Source organism: Anser cygnoides, chromosome 12 (genome assembly GCF_040182565.1).
Source record: "Anser cygnoides isolate HZ-2024a breed goose chromosome 12, Taihu_goose_T2T_genome, whole genome shotgun sequence".
NCBI lineage: Eukaryota > Metazoa > Chordata > Aves > Anseriformes > Anatidae > Anser > Anser cygnoides.
The window spans coordinates 3475205-3496269 of NC_089884.1; the positions used below are offsets into that span (position 1 = coordinate 3475205).

Genomic DNA, 21065 nt, shown 5'->3' on the forward strand with positions numbered 1-21065 from the left:
CGAAGAAACAAGATTTCCTGAACTAAAGAAGAGACACGAAGAAACATCACTGTGACACCAAGCGTAGGACATCACAGAAGAAAAGCCTTGGTGGACATCTAGAGGTAAAACCCCTGGGATCTGCAGCCAGTTATCACAGTGGCAGGTAGATGTGGTTCTGCTGGGCTGTAATGCCATACAGAGGTATCACTTTAGAAGCTGTAAACACATTTTTAACCCAAAATGATGATTTTATTGAACGTTTGCGGCGAAAAACGCCAAGATTCTGGAGCCACAAGGAGGAAAGCACCTGACAACCCCCACCCTCAGACCCCCTCCTCCACACCCACTGAGGCGAAGCCCCGCCCACACGGGCATCAAAACCTCCCCGCCGGCGTCGCGCGCTTGCGCAAACCCCCTCCGCTAACCAACGCCTGCGCAGCGCACATAGGGACGGACCCTGCCCTGCGCCGCGCATGCGCAGCGCGGGCTGGTGGGGAGGGGGGAGCTCCGGGCTTCCGCCTCCCGCCGGCGCCGCCCCGGCCGCTTCCGGGAGTCGTCGGCTCCGCCGAGCGCCCGGCCGCGGCCCCGGGCACGGCGGCGGCCCCGGCCCGGCCCGGCCCGGCCCTGCAGCGGCGGGGCTCGGCCCCAGGAGGCCGCTGAAGGAGGAGCCGGGAAGGTCGGTGAGGAGCCGGGAAGGTCAGTGCTGGAAAGGAGAGGGGTCGAACCCTGTGGGAAGGAGGGGGGTCGAGCCCCGGAGCGCTGCGAGGGGGGGAACCGGGCCCTGAGGGGACGCCGGGTGGTGTCTGCGGTGCTTGCAGCGCTGTGTGACGGGCTCGGGTGCTCTGGCACGGGGATGTGACTGCGAGCCTCGTCGGGGTGTGATGGGGTCGGAGGCTCGGTGGCTGCTCACATTAACGGGGTTAGAGGAGGTCTTTGGGAGCTGACGCTCTCCTGCTTCGAAAATGTACCGATAAAGGAGGGCTGTGCTAATTCGTCAGTAAATTAAGTGAGAACTTAGGGCTTTTAGGTCAGATTTTAATGGCAGAAAGCTCGTGGTGGCCAAAAGAGATTGATAACACTTCTTATCGCTCTTTAAACTTCTCTTGCTTTTGCCCTAGCTTAATATACTTCGTGCCGTACTTTTCCCATGAATTCCCTGTTTATGCTTTTTCTCAAAGCATAGGGAAACAAATTGGTAGTGTACTGCAGCAGTTGGAAGGCTGAAGACAAAGAATGGAAAGAAAATGTGAGAGTTTATTTTTAATTGCTGTGAGGAGCCGTTGAAAGCAAAGGCTTTAGCGTTCTCGTAATCGATGTTGAAAATCGCCAGTGCAAATATTTTAGCTTTGATCTGTGACGTTACTTTCTGTAACCTTGAAGGAAAAATCGTATGTGGATATTATAAGTGGCAGTCCCTGGTACTGCCACCTGGATACTGCAGTGCACTCAGTGAATGAGATACCCAGGCTCATCCTCAAGTGAACGTGAGGATATGGAATAAATTTATCGATGTAAAAACCACAATAAAAAAATAAATAAACTCTAAAGAAGAACGTGAGGCAGTTGCCATTGGCAAAGGAGTAAAACTTACAGTTGCCACATAGCGATGTGATATTTGTTTAAGCTTTCTGGAGTCTAATCTGAACTTGAGCCTGTGGCCCTGTTCCAGAAGAGGTAAGACACAAACCCCAGCCGTAGCTCCCACATACCGTGCTTGTGTCCTTTCTCGAGTAAAGGTTGTTCGCTAATCCAGAAGTGTTCTGTCCTTGCTGTAGAAACTCAGTGAACTCGTCGTGTATTGGATCGTGTACGTCTTTGGTGGGCTCTGAAGTCTTGTGAAATATGTTCCCTTTGATTTCCATATTCATGGAGGGGAAAAAATTATTAAAAAAAGATGCCTTGTGCAGCATCTCAGAAGCTACTTGGTATTTTGCTGAATATGGAAAAGTGACTTGGTACTGCAGATTTATCAGGTTTGTTGCTGACAAGCAAAGTGCTTTAATACTTTTTATAGATGTGTGTTCTGAAGGTGTGAAGAGTTTTTTTCTTTCACTTTGCATTTTTCATTTTTGTTTTACCCAGAAATCACATTTGTTTTTTTGTGGATGCTTCTGAAGATGCTGCCAGCATAAAGACACGAGCAATTAGACGAGCAGCTTACCTGTAAGACATCCATACTTATGCTGAGTTACTGTATGCCTTTTTTCTGAGGTCGTGTAGCACATCCCCTTTTCAGAGCTGAAAAGAAACTCTTCCAGTGTTTTCTGTGGCTTTCCGCTTGCTGTAGAGACTGGCGTAAGGAGAACCATTACAATAGTTTTAAACTTGCCTGTGAAATATGTAATTTACTGAAGATCATCTCTTGAATTCGTCCACGGATGTGTGCATGTAGACAACATCACGTTGGTGCTGTGTTCCCACTGTAAATCGTCAGTGTGCCTGCAGCAGAGCAGGTGGGTTTCAGTAAAAGGAAGGGTTACAAGGCATAAACGAGAAATTCCCAAGATAAGTACAGTACAAAATACGTTAGAGCAAAGGCAAGAAGGTTTTTAGAGAGGTGATGAGCCGTGTCACAGAGGGCACGAGACAGGATCGGGGTTGTAGTTGATGGATTTATTTGGATTGTAGTTGTTGGACTGGTCCTGCTGAGCGCTGGCTGCTCCAAGCAGTTCTTGCACATTTCATGGTTGCTGAGAAAGCTTAACCTTGAAGTCGTAGTACCGAGCAGAGTTCCCTGCTGCAGAGCTTCCTGCTGCAGAGCTAGGCTGTTGCTGGGGCTGACCTAAAGGCTTTTCAGTACAGTTAATGGTCAATGTAGTTATTGGAGTAGCTTTATTTGTTTGCTGGGAGGTTGTTTGCCAGGTAAGTCACTGAGCAGGGGTTGAAATGAGCCACAGTTGACTTAAGTGGCTTTGCAGTTGGGATTGTATGTATCTGTAGTGAAAAGTAAGTTACCCAGATAAGGCGTGATTACCTCTAGATGCTGGCTGGTGGATATTTATTTATCTGTCAGCAGTGAGTGGTCCAAACTGCTGATGATTTCAGATACAGTAACAGGTTTGCCCATTTGGCTTACTTCTAAATTCTGCAGTTTTATTGAAGTTAATGTTTAAGCTATCTTGTTTTAGTGAGACTATGGTTCTGTAATCTCGATTTGCCACCAATGCTGTGTTTGCTCTGTAGGATTTAAATCAATCGTATGTGAGTGCTGCATGATTGTTACCCTAGTGTGCAAAGTTGAAATAAAAGCATTCTCTTTGCTTCATTGAAACTGAAGTACGAGGAATCATAAGAACTGTCTTGTTGTATAACTAGAAAGAAAAAGCGACCCAAAAAAGATTTGGGCTTTAATGACTGATAGATTTTAAACCTGTACGTTAATTCTTATCTGTTTATCTGTTAAAAAAAGTGTTTTTCTTATAGATCAATGTTTTTGCTTTCTTCCCCAAAATATGGTGGGGAAAAGGACTGTACTTAACTCTAAAGTGCTCTTTTTTATTTAACTGACAGCAGAGGGGGCTTTGTGGTGCAATAGTTGTGGATATCATTCATCCTTCTGAAGCCTGTAGTACCCTTATTTCACTAAACCTACTGAAGGGAGACTGGTGCAGTGCTCTTTAGCCTCGTTGGAGCCCTACAAGCACGTTAGGCCCAGTCATTTTACAAGACCATCTTTCCAGTGATCTCGAGTTTGTAACATCAGATTTATTTTTTTATATATTGCCACGTGCTTTCTAAGCAGTCCTCTTGTCACTTCTTAGTAGTGTTATTCCAATGGTCTCTCTGCTGTTGGGGCCTGTGTTTCATTAACAATGAGAGCAGGTCAGATAAGACATACTTAACCTGAGAATTTCAAATAACACCTAAGAGGGGAGCTGTATCAGATTAGATTTAATATAATCACCTGTGCAAATAGAGGACATTTTGCATGAAATGTTGAATAATTCAGTGTTATCTTCCAGTGCCAGCTAACGACTTTTAAAAGGTCAAATGAAAATCTTTGCTCGGAGTATTAGGGTTTAAAGCATCACGCTGTGCCTGGAGATTTGGACTTCAAACGTGTAACAAAGATGCGATGTAGATTTTGGTTAGGACAGGCGGCAAAAAAATTCGCAGTCGACGGGAAAGCTGTGAGCATCTCAGTGGGGGTGCAAAGCTCTTTGTAAAGTGTAAGTGCTTTTCAGACATTGATCCCCTTCCCCTTGAAGAGGGACCGAGGTGGGGGGTAACGGTGGAGACAGCCAGAGAGGAGAACAATGTGCAGGAGCAGGGGAGGTGGACGTGGAGGGAGGGATCACATGAGAATGAATCCGTTCTTGCACAAGCTGGAGCGTGATGGCGCTTCCATGTAAACCAGTCGGGGGGATGCTACGAGAAATCTTGACGTTTTGCACAGATGATTAGGGAACTGACCAAACGAATCACGTCCCTGTCTTGTCAATGAGTTCGCTGCTCATAATTTCAAATGATTACTCTGACTTCAATATTTCACCTGCAGAGGCTTAGCGTGTCGTCTTCTATTGCTTGTCATCCTCAGCTCGGAGAGCGGGTGGGTGATGCTGCAAATGAATGTGACATACACTCAGCGTGTCTTCTTTTTGTGAGTTTCTGCTCTGCTTCCACAAAATGCCATGTCAATGACAACTTAATGACTGTGGGTTTCACAACATTGTGAGAAGTTGTTTAACAAAAATATAAAAGGTTATTTATAAAGCAAAACAGAAAGCAGTCAGGAGCCTTGCTTAGTTATATGTGCATAAAAAGCACTTCCTTACCTTTTAGGCTTCTATAGATTATACAAGTTTGTTTAAATAAGACATGAGTCTTCTAATTTCCAGGGGATTTCTGTCTTGGTATAACTTTCTTTGAACTGGGAAAAATTGAACATGAGTACTGAAGAACTCAGTAGTGTTGCATTTGAAATAGTCAAGTACTTTCAGAAGCTTTCCATTAAAAGTGGCTTCATATTTGCTTTAGCTGTTAAATGCCAGAATCCTTACATTACTCTCAAAATGCCTTAATTTAAATGAACCTTCCAAGTAAGAGTGAAGCTTCACAGAGGTTATTTTAAATACTATAAAACAACAGAGGAAATAAACCTAGGTACTTCCTCAGCCCTACTTAGACACAAATTTGAAATTCCTGCTACAAGCTGGTCATTTTACCCTGTACTACATAAAAACAAAGGAAAAAGTCATCCTTGGTTGGGTATGGGAGATTTAATTGCAAGGCAGATGTTTGTTTGCAGCAATAGGACTGGGTAGGAGAAGGGCAATGGCAATAAAAGTCCTGGTGCAGGGATCCCAACTTAGTTTTTGGGAACAGCAACACTTTGTGAGCGTGCATGTTCTCGCTAACTCTTCTAGTCAGAAACTCAGACTCACACCTCTGCCGTTTTCTTCCCCAAATAGGCATTTAACTCAGGGTTTTGTTCTCCAGTCCTGCTTCAAATGCCACGTGGCGTTTTCCAAACTTTAACCACTGAATTTTTCAAGCTTTGAAGTACCTGGCTCTCTAAATAAACTTTCTCCTCTTCTTTCATGATGGAAAAAAGTAAACCTCTAGACTGCTTAAAAAAATGCCGTCGCTTCACACGGTCTGTGTGTTGGGCTTGAGTATTGCGTCCTTGTGAAAAAGAAGGAATGTGATTCAAGTTTGCGAAATGTTCATGTTGTGAAATCAGCATGGTTAGAACAGCTCCTGCCAGCGTTTCAGTCCTTATGCTGCCCTGTGTAGCGTAAGTCTCGTGGTAGTTATTTGCCTCTCTGGTGGAATTCCAGCAAGGAGAACTTTCAGAGTGGATATTGCCCTTTGCATAATTGTGGGCCATTTTCTTTTATATACAGATTCTGGAAGGAGTAGCTTCTTTATTTTAAATTGGCCATAGCTGGGTCTAATAATCGTTTAAAATAAATTTTCATAGTTTATCTTAAAATTACAAAAATAGTGCTATTCGTGCCTGTTACCAAAAAAAAAAAGCTTACTGTAAGCAATGAAGTCAGTCAAAGTCTGGGATTTTTTGGTATACTTTAACTCCTAATCATAGGGGAACAGCAAACAGGAAAAACAAACTTTTTGACTACGTTAGTTTGTAATGTTAAAATCTGGATACCCAACTCATCTAAAACAAAAGTATGAACAGGATAGATCTTGTTTAGTGTTACCTGAAACACTGTTTAGAGTTTTTTAGAATGTTGTTTATCATAGCTTAAGCAGTGTAAAAATTTTTTCCTGTGGTCAGAAACTTGCTTGCTGTAATTACATGCAGCATATTTCAAAGTGCTCCTATCATCGTGCATTATTTGTGCTTGACATTTTCCTGACGAAGCGAGAGTCCTTTACTAATGAGTTTTTTGACGATGTCTTTTCAGATTACATCAAATATGACTATGTGAATAGCCTAGTATAGCCCAAAGGAAGGACATGATGTCAGAATAACATACAAAACATTTGTGAGGTATGCAGTTTTTTTTCCTGTTGTGTTAAAAATTTCTCGTTTGCCTTTTATGCGGTTAAACAAAATAAATACAGTAATTTCATGCCATTCTATTTGCATGCTGCAGTAGTTGTTTGCAGAATTAATCAAAAATTCATGTCATGACGTACACAACTATTGATTTATTTCTTTTCAGAATCTTGATGTCCCGATTTATGATAACTTGTTGGTTTGAGCAACTGAAAACTTGCCTTGATTGAAAAATAATTGCATGTTTCTGCTGCTGTCGCACCCTAGGTGGAGGGAATTCCAAATTTGTGTTCTATATGAGGCTTCAGATTGGGAGCTTGATTTTTTTTTTTTGGTTCATTGATTCCTCTAAAACACTTCAAAGCATCTATACAGCAAGATGTCTTGGAGGAATAACAGTTAAAAATGTTGTGTTTGAATCTTCACACTGCAGTCTGCATGCGTTGCTGTCATTTCTAGTCTTTAAGATTATCCCAGCCTGGTTCTAGCCATTAGACCTGAAGGATCAGAATATGTTTATCTGACTTGATTCCCATAGATAAGACTGGGAGTGTTTTAAAGGGTTTAAAACTGTATAGCTTCATCTGAAACCTATGTCAAATGTGAGTCTTGGTGATGGTCACTTTGACCATTTTAGACTAACAAAGTGATCCTGTATTCAAGGTCTTGGGATGTAACCTGAAGTCTCGTATAGGCTGCTATTATTATGGGGAAAGACCTGAGACTTCTGCGTAGCTGCCAGCAATCAATATAATGCTTTCAAGTTTCCCTTCGATATGGCCTTTAATAGGATGAATCAATATAATTTTTAGAGCACAGTATACTTCTAAGGCAGCAGTCTAATATTGATGCATGCTATTTAAGCTTTAATTTGTCTCCAGTTTGTTGGTAGCACTTCAGCTCCACCATTCCGTGTCTTTGCCTGTTAGAGTTGTCTGGAAAATAATCCTGTTTTCCTGAAGGCTGTTAAGGCTTCAAGTCATGTTTTTGTTCCACATTGGAACAACAACAAAGCCCTAAAAGCGTTTTCATGAAATTAATTAATATGTTCTTTGAAAATCTGATTCATGTAATCTGTTGCCACGTTAATTTAGCCACTGCCATTTGTTTCCCTTAAATCTGGTCTGATCTGAAATCGTTTTGTCAGTTATCCAATGTATTTTTGTAACTGTTTTGTTGTCTTTTTTTTTTTCTTTAAATACAATAGCACTTTTGTCAACAAACTTACTTGCTTTCTAACTTGCTCTGTTTTCCATTAACAGTGTACTGGAACAGCTTTGTTTCTATTCTGTTTTTTCCTTCTGCTTTTTCCTCGGGTTGCAGAAGCAGTACAAAAACTCAACAGGCTGGTGCCATAGTTTGCTGTTTTCTGAGAGACATAAGCTGTAATTTTAGGAAGAGCTTGCCATTTGGAATAGTCCGAGATAAAAGAAAGAGGTTGCATTTTTAACACAAGGAGAATGGATTACAGGCATAGCAAGGTGGAAATAAAATCATTCAGGCATTGAAGTAGCATGATAAAAAAAAAAATATATAGTTATGGGATTATAACACTCAGTGAATAGCTTACAGAAACTTTGAAACTTTGTAAATGAGTCTCTTCTGATAACAATTTTTTTTCATCTGATGACAAATATTTTATCCTTATGCTGTCGCAGAACTGTTTAGTTTTTGATCAAAAAAAAAATCCCATTAAATATTTTGAAGCTGGATATGTTTTATCTTACAAAAATAGGAAAGGAGAGCGCCCATATTTCTGGTTTCCTCACGCGTAATAATGGTATCTTTGCTTCTTGCAGGGCAAGTCCGGAAAACCATGCAGTCATCAGGGCACAGGTTCCGTGATGTTGAGCACCACCCGCTTCTCGCCGAAAATGACAGCTACGATTCCTCTTCCTCAGAGGCTGACATGGCAGAGAGGGTTTGGTTCATCCGAGATGGCTGTGGTATGGTCTGTGCTATAATGACATGGCTTCTGGTTGTCTATGCAGACTTCGTAGTGACTTTTGTCATGCTGCTGCCTTCCAAAGACTTTTGGTACTCTGTGATCAACGGTGTTCTCTTTAACTGCTTGGCAGTGCTAGCTTTGTCATCGCATCTGAGAACTATGCTAACAGATCCAGTAAGTATGCGATCGCTCCTTGATGTTGGAGTACTCTTTCATATAGCTCATCAGCTGCAGACAGATTTGGAAATGTGGTATCTGTGCCTTCCTGCCAGGGAAAGAAAGTAGTGTTAGATGCAAACTCCTCGAGTTGGAGGGACCGTATTTATGCTTTGCATATTGTTCTGTCAATGAAACTACAAATAAGCTTTGACTTGAGGAGCAGGCGGCGGCGTAAAATGAATTACAAGGGAGAGGTAGGCTCATGGAAATGCATTACATTTGTTAAATATTAACCCAGTATCTGAAGACGCTGATAAAGACACTGATAAAGCTTTAGGCTTTTTTTTATTCTCGCTTCTCCTTTTTTCCCCAGATTTATTTTCGAAACTTCATAAAAAGCTGTAGTTACATCCTGTTGATCGTTTGAAATGTCTTCCATTTATGGCATGTGGAAGAACTTTTAGACATAAACATGCTGAAAAACCTCAGTCACATACCGACATAAAGTCACAAGTACTGTACTACGTCGCTTGTGTTATCTCATTTAGATATGTGGAGTCATTGGGAAGCAAGATGTAAGTTTAACAAGCATGTGGTTGTAAGAATTGATGTGAGAGGTCTTAGAAGCATTCATTTCTTAGGACTTTTACATTCAGGAATTCAAGAGGTTAAATTGTTTATGTTGTACAAAAATCTATCACTCTTCTAGGAAAGAAATCTGTGGAGAGAGGATTGAGGGGGAGAAAAAATATTTTCTCCATGATTTTGAGACAGTAACAGTATATAAAAATCAGGGAGTGGCCCAAATATACAGCAGGGTGTTACAGCTAATGGTTTACTAGATTGTTGATTTATTTCTGAGTCCACACCCAGTGATGAAAATGTTATGACTTCTACAGACTGTGACAGCTACGAAAGTTAATAGTTTAAGGTTAGGTTACTTAAAAATATGTACTGTTAATACTGTATGTCTTTCTAGACCCATGTTGTTCTTTATGGATAAAACACGATTGAAACTGAGATGATTCACCACCTTTTTTTCTTCACTCCTCTCCCATCTCCCAGAACGGAAGACATGACTATGTGATAGATGCTAAGATTGAAGGAAGGAGGAATAAACCACCTGTAAACACATGTGAATTATAACATACTCTCATAAATATGTATTTTTCATTGAAAAGAATTAACAGTCTGAGATTAGAAAAGATATTATGGAAATAGTGTATTTTATCATCAAAATGCTAAAGGCGTGACCTGAGGATGCAATCCTTATTGACAAGTGAATAGGTGAATTTGAGAGATGTTTTTTAAGGCTAAATTTACCCAGAACAAGATAAGTTTACGCATTTAGGAATTATCTCTTCGAGATAATTCACTATGTCTACAGTAAAGTACTTTCCTAACTTAAATGTGAACATTCATACTGAAAAACAAAACACAAAAGCAACACACCATGGTGTTTAGAAGCTCTCTCTTTTGTACCCCTTCAAAGACAGCTGGCTCAAGTTTGAATCACCATTTAGCCAAAGAGCTCTGTTGTGGTGCGAAGAGTCCGTCAGGGTCAGGACTTGGACTGCCTCTCAAGCAGGATAAACGCAAGGTTGTTACTCTAGGCCATGGACAGCAAAAACAAGTGAAGAGTCTGCCCAAGTCTAAAGTTATTTTACAGTTGAATGTAAAGTGCCTGCTGGTTTGTTAATCCTGTCTCAAAAATTTAAGGTGTGTACATAAGTGATGATGTTGCCAGTGGGCTTTTTTTCCTACTGAGAGACAATTATAGACCATTGCAGTTGGTTCAAGCCAAGCTGGAGAAAGTTATCCCTGTGTGAAGTAAGTGATGGCCTGGAGGAGTTGGTACAGAAAAGCAGTAGCACTTTCGTTTCACATCGTGTTTTATTTCAAAATCACTTCCTGCCACAGATATGCGTTTAACTCCATAAATAAGCAAAGTGACATGGTACTTTGCATTGTTTTCTTCCTACTAATCCAAAGTTATATTCTGATATCTTGAGGCAATGGACCAATAGTGTTATTGGAAGAAGCAATTCTGCCTCTTCCTGGCTGTTCATCGTCATTCTCTGTGTCAGAGCAGCTGCTAATGCAGCTCTGAAATGCAGCAGTGAAAATTCAGAGAACTAATAACCTAAAAAAGAACTTTTTCCTGTTGGCTTATTTTTCTTCTGGATCAGTTCCTTCAGCATGTTTGCCGTGCATATACGCAAACTTTAACAGTAGCAAAAGGCAGAAGGAAATGCTAGGTGCAGGCTGAAGAAGCTGATGGTGGTACATGACAGCGTACAAGTCAAAACTTTGAGTGTAAAGGGGGAAAATAACGGTGATTTGTGGTTCTAGAAAACTTGCGTACATGGGGCAGGCGGCAAAATCTTGGGTTTGGAGAGTTGAACTGAAATCTTACAAGTAGCTGTGGCTGAGCTAACTTGTGGATGGCTTGGCCTAATAACGGAAAGTCACAATTAACATGAGAAATCATAGTGCTGAGTAGTGCTCGCTTGGAGTAACTTGTAAGCAAATAGCGTACCTGCCATGCCTATGTCTGCATGTAAAGATGCCTTCCTCTTCATCCTATTTAAGTGACTACAGATTCCATCAGAATTATGCTAATACCTGGCCACGGGTGAGACTCGCTGAAATGAAACTGAACTTGAGGTCAAGCAGAGGTAGCTTACTCATTTGGAAGTGATTCTGGCTTATGGCAGACTAACTTTAAGTAAATTAACTTATTTCAGCAGTTATGTGGAGATTACTGGCCTGAAGTCTGTAAAATGTATTTTTAAATGGTCTTATACCATTTAAGCAGCTTTTCCTCTTTTAATTGAAATGATTTCAGGGGGCTGTACCCAAAGGAAATGCCACTAAAGAATACATGGATAATTTGCAACTAAAACCAGGAGAAGTGATCTACAAATGTCCAAAGTGCTGTAGTATCAAACCTGAACGTGCACACCATTGCAGGTATGGCATAGTTTTTTTTAAAGCAATTACTCATGTTTAATCTTGGAATAATGTTCCTGTTTTCCATGCTAATTTTTGCCCACAAATTTCTTTCAGTATCCAATAAACTTTTCAGATCTGTACATTGCAGAGTGTCTTTTAGCATATTATGACTGAAAACATGGATGAGAGGAAGGAAGCAAGAGATACAATAATAAAAAAAAATCCGTGTGGCATCTCGAATATTTTTTGATCTGCGAATATTTCCTGTACATCATTCTAATTTAATTGTGCCATACTTGTGATAACGCAGGGCAAAGGAAAGAACGTCAAAGAATTTTCTGATAGAAGCAGATTAAAGAAGACTCCTGCAATCTTAAATTAAAAAAAGATACAGATGGGTTTTTAACTATTGCTTTAATTTGTATTCTTCTTGTCTTTTTAGTGCTTCATTTGAAACTGTATGTGAATTGCTTGGTTATTTTCCCAAAGTTGCATGAAAAATCAGTTAAATGTGCTGCTGCTTGTTGGAGACTTCATTTTCATTGGGACAGAAGTGATGATAATTTGAACTTAGTGTGCTATGCAAGAGATAGTAAATGTGTCCATTTTTAATTCTCAGTCTTTTGAGTTTTCAGGCACTGTGGACATGCATTTGTAATATTTATAGTGTGAGAGTTGAAAATAGATATGCCTGCATAATTAAGGCTTACATAAGTACGTAAATATTCTAGTGGCCCTTCCTAGGTGTGAGGGGTGATGTGTATTGAATTGTGTGGCGTATTCAATTTAAGTCTCTGAGTTAGTAGCCGTCAAAAGAACAGAAGTCTTGTCAGGGCTCTCAAATATCCTGTAAATGTGTGGTTTCTAAATTAAAAGTCTCAGTGTATGTCACTTATCCGTGTGAAAGTTACGGCTGAGAATCCATTTCCACTATAAATATTCTGCCTTGGCACTGAAATCTTGTTCTCATCTCAGATGTGAGTGGGTTTGTGTATCTGGAGCGTGAAGGGAGAAGTTTCATATATAATTGAGTAGAGAATGCTCTTCAGTTAATTTATCTGTGTTCCAGGTTAGCTGCAGCATGGATACAGGTACTGGGCCTGGCTTCGTGTGCAGTGAGCCGCCTTGATGAGCTCCAGCCGAGCATTGTGTGAACACAGCTGTACTGCTTGCTGGGCAGGCTTGGGGGCAGGAGCAGGGCAGCTGCTTTCTTGTGGCAGAATGTAAGCCGTTACCCTCTGGGGATGCAAAATAGCTTTGTGCAATCTGCTCACGTGTCTGAGCGTTGTGTTCATGGGATGCAGTAAAGGGATGCAGAGGCTCTGCTGCGTGTAGGTTGGATCTTGTTGATTTGCTCATTTTAGATTTAGGCCGGCTTCCACGGGGACTTTGCAGGTATCTTTGTGAAGTGTTTCCCCCATCTTCGTTCCCTATAGAATTGGCTAATTTTGAAATAACCCTAAATGAAGACATCTTACGTTGAACTCTGCATAGGAATAAAGAAGCTGGAGGACTGGAGAGCCTAGAGCCTGTACAGCTGTAAGGCTCTGCTTGTGTGGTGGATGTGCAGCTAACAGCTACAGAGGCTTCAGATGAGTACTGCAGAGTCCCTGGGCTACATCTGGGCTGTCACCCTCGGGAGCCGTTACGTTGGGTGTTGCAGTAGCCTGTGATCCCAGAGAAGGCAATATGGATTGAAAAACTAGTATTTCTTCACGGAAAAATAGTAAAAGTATGCTAAGGAAGGACTTCATATGCCTGGAAGTGCACATGCTATCTGTTGTAATCCTGCTGTCATCTTTTCCTCAGGAGTTGGATATCTGGTTTAACTCCACTTATTTGTTCCCCATAGCATGCTGCTAGTAATTTCAGTTAACTTTTCCAAAGTAAAACAAAGGATTTTTCTTGTAGTTTCTTGAATGTTGGATACATGATGCCAGGACAGACAAATGAGCTGGAAATCACGTACCAGAATCTGCTTCTTTGCTGTATATTTAGTGCTGCAGAAGTGTATCAGATAGCAAAAAAAGGTTTGCTTGATTACACTGCCAGCTTTTTATTGGCTTACAAACCCATTCCGAGGATATTAAAAAGACAGTCTAGTCCCAGATAGTCAAAGTGGCAATTTTGTGATAGAAGAGAGTTGAAAATGGAAATTGAAGTTGGTTCCTGTTGGGAAATAGTTACACTCAAAGCCACAGCGCAGGTTTTGAGTAGTAAATTATTAATAGAAGAGGCTCTTATGCTGTAGTTATCAAAACTGTTGTGCAACGCTGCAGAAGTTCTTTTGAGGAAGAAAAATAGTTTCATAACACACATTAGCAATGGGAAAACAAGCAAGAAGCCTTTATTTACAGCTAAGTAGCCTCCATGAAATACTTGAAACTAAGATTATACCGAGCAGTTAACATTTTCAGCATAAGAAGGAGGCTTAGCCCACGTGAATGTTTTATCAGTTTCACCGAAGGAGCACAGCTGTCGTTATTTCCAGCCTGTGTTTGTGTGCAGGGAACTGTTATTCAGAACCAGCTCACTGAAATGTTTGCATGAGTTTTTCTGTGAATTTCTGTCACCCAGACCAGCTTCTTTTCAGCCACTAGCTGTGTCTTTCTGAAAGGTACCTTCGGCATTCAAGTATAATTTCACCTGCAGTTGCCTGAGCGTGTTCAGCAGCAGCACTGAGCTGGAGAAGACCTTTCTTTGACCACAGCTGCATTTTCTCACTGCCGTACTGCTCCTTCCTCCTGAGTAGGCGTGAGGATTCTTGCAGCTAAAGGAGCGAATTCCCCAAACTCTTTGCTGCACGAACATCTGTGCTGGGAGAAGGGAAGGAGCAGAATACCGGCAACCGGGGTAGGAAGCAAGCTGCCCCGCTGTCGGCAGCATCACTGCCAGTTTGTTTGTTGGCTGGAAGCGTTGGCTGAATCGTGGCGTTAAATGAGAAATGAAGGCAGGGTTCCAGACATCTGATGTCTTGGAAGAGCTGAGTAGGCTTGTGAGAAATACTGAATGAGCAAAAGTGAGTCCTGCCCACTTCGCATCCTTCGTGTTTGGCTTGATTCGAATCCGGGTATGATTTTTATTCAGTACTTTACCTTAAGAGTCGTATTAATAAATAGTAGGGTGACAGCATATCTTCTGTGTTACATCAGAAGTTTTGCATGGCTCTGCTAGCTTTAGCTCACCTTCCCCAGCCTCTCAGGAGGTAATGAGAGGCTGACTTACAGGCTCGCGCTGTGAAAGGAGAATCTTCTGGAGAGCCTTCTGAATGCCTCCTCTTGAACAGTACCTGCTTCTTCCGCGCTAGAGAATGGTTGCAGTGTTTGCTTGTGGTGTTGGTTTTCTGTGTGTGACTGGCACCATTTGAAAAGCAATTTGCATCAGCGGAGTTATCATCTTCAGTGCTGATAAACCAAGAGGCAGCAGGAATACAGGGACTGGGTCATGATAGCCCAGAGCGATGGGAGCTTTGGAAGAGCAGTTTGAGATTTGGCACTCCTTTCTATTACCTGCACAGGAGCACGTTCTGCCTCTTGCTGAATTACTTTGTAGTCATGCACATGCAATGACTTAAAAATGATTTTATGCCTGTGAGTACTGATTATTTTCCACCTTTCTTCACTCTAGTGACAATCATCTAGCCTTGCTTTGTGGCTTGTTCCTGCAGCACTCGTAGATGTTACACACAAATATTAAAAACAAAGGGTTTTGAATAACGGTGTCTGAATTTGTGAGGCTTATTTGGCTCTATGTTTGCTGAAATGAAAATGCATAACAGTTTGGATGTTTTGCAGGGGAATATGAAACGCTTTGGGTCTGTGCCTATCTGAAGTACAAAGCTAGGAAAATGAAATATTAGTGTTATTTAAGCTATTGATGATACAAGGAAGAAGTTCAACACGTTGCAGCTGTTCTGTTTTTCTTGCATAACTGTTCACATTTGGTCACAGATGGGCCTGAATGTAAGAGTAATGAGCCCTCCAGTGCCTTATGGCCTAGCAGATGCAAAATGGAGTTATTGAAATATTTGACTTTTTCTGGAAATAGCCGTGACTCAGAACTGAGCAGAAACTAAGCAATTAGTTGCAGAACTAACAAAGAACCATTAGTGTTTAAGTATCCATTAATAAGTAGACAAAGAATGTGTGCCGTGTATAGTTTTAATTTCTTGTTTTATGTTGAAGTGAATTGTGACATAGTAAGCAGTTGTTTGTTGGAGATTTTGATTGTATGTGTTTGGAGCTGTATGGCCAGTTGATACCTTGAGTAATGTTTTTTTTTCTTGAACGTGTAAAATATTTTTCCACATTCAAAGACTACTCTTACAGCTTGTAACCCTATAGATTGGAAATAATGATTTCGTCTTTAAAAAAAAAAAAAGTTTTTTAATAATCTTGAATCTAGAAAAGACTGAGGCTTTGTTCATTCAGTGCTGCAAGTGTCTAAAACAAGTTACGGGATTCACTTGGTTGTGTGTTTGTCTGCAATGATTCTCTAGAGTAAGTGAGAACACATATATTGTTTATCTTATGTGAAGAGCATCTTACCTATATGGTCGGCTTTAAAACAGGCAAAAGTGACCAAATATTTTATTTGCATTACTTTAAAGAAACTGGTAGTGGAATCACTGTTTTCAGTTTGTCAGGAAAATATATTTCAGCCTGTTGTATTTTGGCAACTGGATTTCTATTTCAAAATCTAACTTACTGTTTCTCAACAAATGTCTCTCTTCCTTTCCCTTAGTATTTGCAAACGATGTATTCGAAAGATGGATCACCACTGCCCATGGGTGAATAATTGTGTGGGGGAGAAAAATCAGAGGTTTTTTGTTCTGTTTACGGTAAGTGAAAGTCAACAGCAGCATGATCTCAGTTTGAACCTACCTTGTTTATAACTATTTTGGTTATGCTTATTAGAGAGTAATGGCTTAAGGGCACAACTGCTTTATGTTTGTTTTTTTTTCCTTCTACCCAAGATATCCTCCAGGTGGGAAGATATTTCTACCCATATTCATTTTAGTATGTTCTGTAAAGTGCTGTTTTAAGTCGTCATGGTTTTGTATAGTAAAAATTAGTGAATTTGTAGTGTGATTTAGGGAGCTGATCTTTATACGCTTTCATCGTTGCCCATGTTTTTAGCTTCAGACTTAATTAAAATTTACATCATTGTAAAATGATTGGATTAAAAATTGAAGTGGGAAAGTATGTTTATTGTGCAGTGGTGAAGGCTGGCTGAAAAGAATGTTTAGTTTGATACCTGGCAGCAGTCAAAATTAAGCTCTCTCTCATTTCCAGATGTACATAGCCCTAATTTCAGCTCATGCGCTCATACTGTGTGGGTTTCAGTTTTTCTCCTGTGTCCGAGGGCAGTGGACTGGTAAGCAAATACTTAACTTTCACTGTCTTAATCCAGCAGGTACTAAGTAAAAGTCGTCATTTTCCACTTATTTCAGTCCCATGTACGAAGTATTATGGGACTTCAAGTGAGGTCCTAAAAACATTTTGAAACCTGTTAAGTTTCTTAAAATTGTGAAATGTCTCTTCAAGTGTCAAATAGCTAGCTTTTATTGCGGTTTGTTGAAGAGATGTCTTAGCATGAACATAATCTATAGATCTATTTTTTTATAACAACATATGTTGTTTTCACAGAATGCAGTGACTTCTCCCCACCTGTAACTGTGATCCTGATGATCTTCTTGTGCCTTGAGGGTTTTCTGTTTCTCACTTTCACTGCAGTCATGTTTGGCACCCAAATCCACTCAATATGCAATGATGAAACGGTAAGGACTGCTACTTCTATAAACTGTGACAATTCTACTGGGAAAATGTGATTATATATAATTTTTATTTACATGAGGGAAAATTCTTATTTTGTAGGAAAATAATTTGAAATATAGTGTTTATTTTCTACAGTTGTAAAATGGTGAGACGTCTTTGGTATTTGCTTTCTAACAGACATTCTTGTATTGTTTGCTCTTCTGACAAATTCTGTAGTTAGGTTTTCAGTTACACAGATTGCACAACTTCAGTTTGGACTTCTACTTCTCAACCATCGCAAACTCCTAAAATGTCATGAGAAGTGACTGCTTTCTTCAGCTGTTCGCTTAAACTAGCTATCTTGTTTCAACTCTTCACCCTTTCCTACTTTGATATATTTTATTAGAATATACCCATAGTTAGGACATTTGGCTCCCTCGCCCTGAGATCTGCAGTGTTAAGCCTTGAGAGGATGTTTTGCGCCAGATAATTGGCTAGAAGCGTAAGAAATTCGAGTATTGTGACTGTTCAGAATTTTCTCATCTGGGGCTGTTTAAAAATGTACTTTGTAACACACAAAGCTCTTCAGTACAGAAATGAAAAACAATTGGTAAATATCCAGCTTTCATTAGAAGAAAGATTTAAAAAAAAAAAAAATTGAAGTAATGCATTTGGGAGAGTAAGCCTAGCTTCAGTAATTAGAGTACAAAGTCGTCTTGGAAGCCTTATTACATGGTTTCATTAAATGAGTAAACAACTTTTAGTGTACACGTATCGTGTGCAGATGTTCTGGTTTCCAGATCAGCTTTTCTGCTCATTTTATCTTTCAGTTTGGGAGGCTGGGGGAAAAGGTAGGGGTAGACCAAGCTGTCCTGTATACACTGTACATTCTAAGTCTTCTGCCTCGTATCCACAAGGCTAAATCAGCCATTCTTATTTCTTCCTTACTGAATAAATAGTAAGAAACTAATCGGCTCATAGCTATTAATTAAAAGAATGTGAAATTGTCATTGGCTTTGATAATTCCTATTAGATGTCATTAAACTTTGGACTTTCAGTGTGTCACTGCATGTCTGTTTGCATACAGGAGATTGAAAGACTGAAGAGTGAAAAGCCAACATGGGAGCGGAGACTACGCTGGGAAGGAATGAAATCTGTTTTTGGGGGTCAGCCTTCACTCCTGTGGATCAATCCTTTTGCAGGATTTCGAATCAGGCGAATTCTACTGAGAGCAAAGAAAGGAGGACCTGAGTTTTCTGTTTGAGTCTAGTTATGCTGGAACTTGCAAGAATACTATATAATATTTATTTGGGGCCAGAAAAGGCTGTCTACATATAATCTGTGACCAGGTGAAACTGATATCAGACATTTGCTTGTAGCAAGCAGAGTTTTATACGTTTATCGTCACAGACATCTCATTAACTTTCAGAGACACAAACTGGATCTGTAATGGTCTTAACAGCAAGATAACAAAGGAAAAGCACGTGGTCACACTAAAGAAGCCAAATGTTGTCATGCTACTGTAATTTATTTTATGAGATTAATTATGCATTTTTGTTAAACCTTTTTATTTGACAAATGTTTGGGTAATTACCAGTGTGTTTTTATAAAAATTATATACTTAGGTGCAGTTGTCAATCAAGGAGGAGCATTATGGTGAAAGTTGATCTCAAATGAGACCTAGCTTTCTAAATCCAGTTTTCAGGGAATAGTGGTTTGTTCAGTTTTGATTTCTATTTCAGCTTGTCCTAATAAACAGAGCTGTACTTGTGTCCCACTTCAGACACACATTCCTCATATGCAAGTGATTCAAGGGACTTGTGCACACGACAGCATAACACGTCAGAGGCACTATTACACCCCTGCCAAATGTCTTCCCAGGCTCACAAAAGCATGTCCTGTGTTTGGCAGTTTTAATCTCGTGTGGCATTTCGGTAAGTTCTAAATCCTCAGTGAACAACACTTTTAACTAACAACTGCGGGCCGAGTTCTGCCCTCAGATATGCATCTCCAATTCTTAATGCATTGATTCTAGAGGAACTTAAGTGTATATGTTTGAGGATTGTATCTTGTCCTCTGAGCAGGGGTAAGTGGGACCAGTGGCTATATCCCCCTGTGCAGGATTTAAATGAAAATACTGGAGATTGGAGTTAATCGACTGAAAACAGTTGTCTATAAGATCTTGTTGTGCCCTTTTTTTTTTTTTTACTGTATAGGCTTTTCATAGATGGAAAGCTATTGACTCAGTTATCCCATGAACAAAAGAGTGGAAGAACAAGGAAGGTTCCTCTAGTGCTGACAGAACTTGCCTCTTTCTCAAGGATTTTAAATGTAGAAGAATCTGCAATAAAATTATTTTTAATTTCACCGTTTTCCAACCAAAACTAAGAAAAGATCTAGAACTGCTTTATGTGGGCCTGACAAACAACAGTAGTGCTAAGAAATGTTTGTAAATCTTCAAGTAATTAAATGCAAACTGCAAGTAATGAAATTCAACTAACAGTGGATTCTTGAAAAATTACATTTAGACTATTTTTTGTATTGTTAATTTGTTCTATAAATTACTGACAATATAAAGGATAAAACAGGAGCCTTGATGCATAGCTTGAAATCGTGCCTAGAAAGTAAATAGCTCCCTGTTCTGGGACTTGCCTTAAAATTGTCCTGTTCTTGCTTTTGCTTTGCGAGTTGCACTGATCTGTCCCACCTCAAGCAGTTCAATGTGCTGAAGAATCTTGCATTTAGTAAGTTTACTTACTACAGAAGTTATACCTTCTTTTTTCAGTTACCGGCTTCTCCATTTCTTTGTAACTGTTTGTGGCATCTTGGTCCCTGCTTCATCAGGTTTTATACCATTAGGTGGGTGAACTTACTAAGGGGTCCATTTATTATCGACGACCCTGCAAACAGAACCGTGCAATACTACGTAGTAGGTTCACTTTGCCTGGGGGGGATGGTGTGTAAGGCTGGAGAATCTGGAGGTGGACACATCCAATGGAATTGCAGCCAAATGAACAAAAGTACATCTCATGTAAGTCAGGGGAATGTTGGAACTTCCACGAGAATCTTTGCATATTCAGTTGCACATCTTAAAGACGGGGGAAAAAATGTGTCTGGCTTTGTCATGATTGTCATGAGGCTCTTAATGTGTATATTGTTTAATAAAATATCCTGATGAAAATCAGAAAATATCACTTCAAGCGGATGAACTCTGTGACTTAGCAAGTGTGTGCGTGTGTGAAATCAGGTTTACTTGGCTTTTCAAACCCTTGTTACGTTGTAATTTTTTTAATGTAAAAAAATAAAGTAATGAATTGAAGACTTACAGTTGATTAACTTCTGCTCTGTATATGTTGCGTTTTTGCACATATACATCCATATTCACATATATTTAGATTTCAGCAACTGCAGAGTAATGGTCTTGCATCCTTTGGCCTGTAATCTATCAACTAACAGTAGATACTAATTACAAATTAAGGATGCTACTCTGCTTAGTAAGGATTTTAGGCTATGCTAAAGGCTTAACTGCGTCCTCTGGAGTAACTCCTTATCTTACTAGTATCTGCTTGTCTAAGGCAAGTGTGATAAACATGCAGTGAATGCTTTCTTTTTGAAGACTCTTTACAGGATAATCAGGCTTTACACCTTCAAGGTGTTTCTGTAAAAACAGGTTTGGACTCCCTAGTTTCTCTACCCAAATATTGACCTTTTTCCCCTAGTTCTGTAGTTTGAGATACAAACTATAAACAAACAGAGCCAAATGTTACAGTTGGCAAGGAAATGCATCCCTTACAGAGCA

At 40.1% G+C, this 21065-nt stretch overlaps 1 protein-coding gene across 3 annotated transcripts; it reads left to right on the forward strand.

Annotated features, from left to right (window-relative positions):
• The first annotated feature begins 467 nt into the window (after nucleotides 1–467).
• ZDHHC7 (zinc finger DHHC-type palmitoyltransferase 7) lies at nucleotides 468–20591 on the forward strand. Of its 3 annotated transcripts, XM_067004166.1 has the most exons (9): nucleotides 535–678; nucleotides 6354–6439; nucleotides 8248–8570; nucleotides 9621–9680; nucleotides 11404–11528; nucleotides 16254–16350; nucleotides 16805–16886; nucleotides 17159–17289; nucleotides 18354–20591. In XM_067004166.1, the coding sequence occupies exons 3-9, from the start codon at nucleotides 8265–8267 to the stop codon at nucleotides 18528–18530; spliced, it is 978 nt and encodes a 325-aa protein (XP_066860267.1). In that variant the 5' UTR covers nucleotides 535–678; nucleotides 6354–6439; nucleotides 8248–8264; the 3' UTR covers nucleotides 18531–20591. The 3 variants fall into 3 exon arrangements, with proteins under 3 accessions (XP_066860266.1, XP_047930998.1, XP_066860267.1); XM_067004165.1 differs by lacking the exon at nucleotides 6354–6439 and having other exon boundaries at nucleotides 468–678; XM_048075041.2 differs by lacking the exons at nucleotides 6354–6439; nucleotides 9621–9680 and having other exon boundaries at nucleotides 478–678.
• Nucleotides 20592–21065: the final 474 nt, after the last annotated feature.

What these genes read in the sequence shown, in the direction of transcription:
- ZDHHC7 (XM_067004165.1), top strand. Translation starts at nt 8,265, where the DNA reads ATGCAGTCATCAGGGCACAGGTTCCGTGATGTTGAGCACCACCCGCTT. An exon ending in TGTCCGAGGGCAGTGGACTG is followed by an intron (nt 16,887 to 17,158) that starts GTAAGCAAATAC and finishes TTGTTTTCACAG; the next exon opens with AATGCAGTGACTTCTCCCCA. An exon ending in CAATATGCAATGATGAAACG is followed by an intron (nt 17,290 to 18,353) that starts GTAAGGACTGCT and finishes GTTTGCATACAG; the next exon opens with GAGATTGAAAGACTGAAGAG.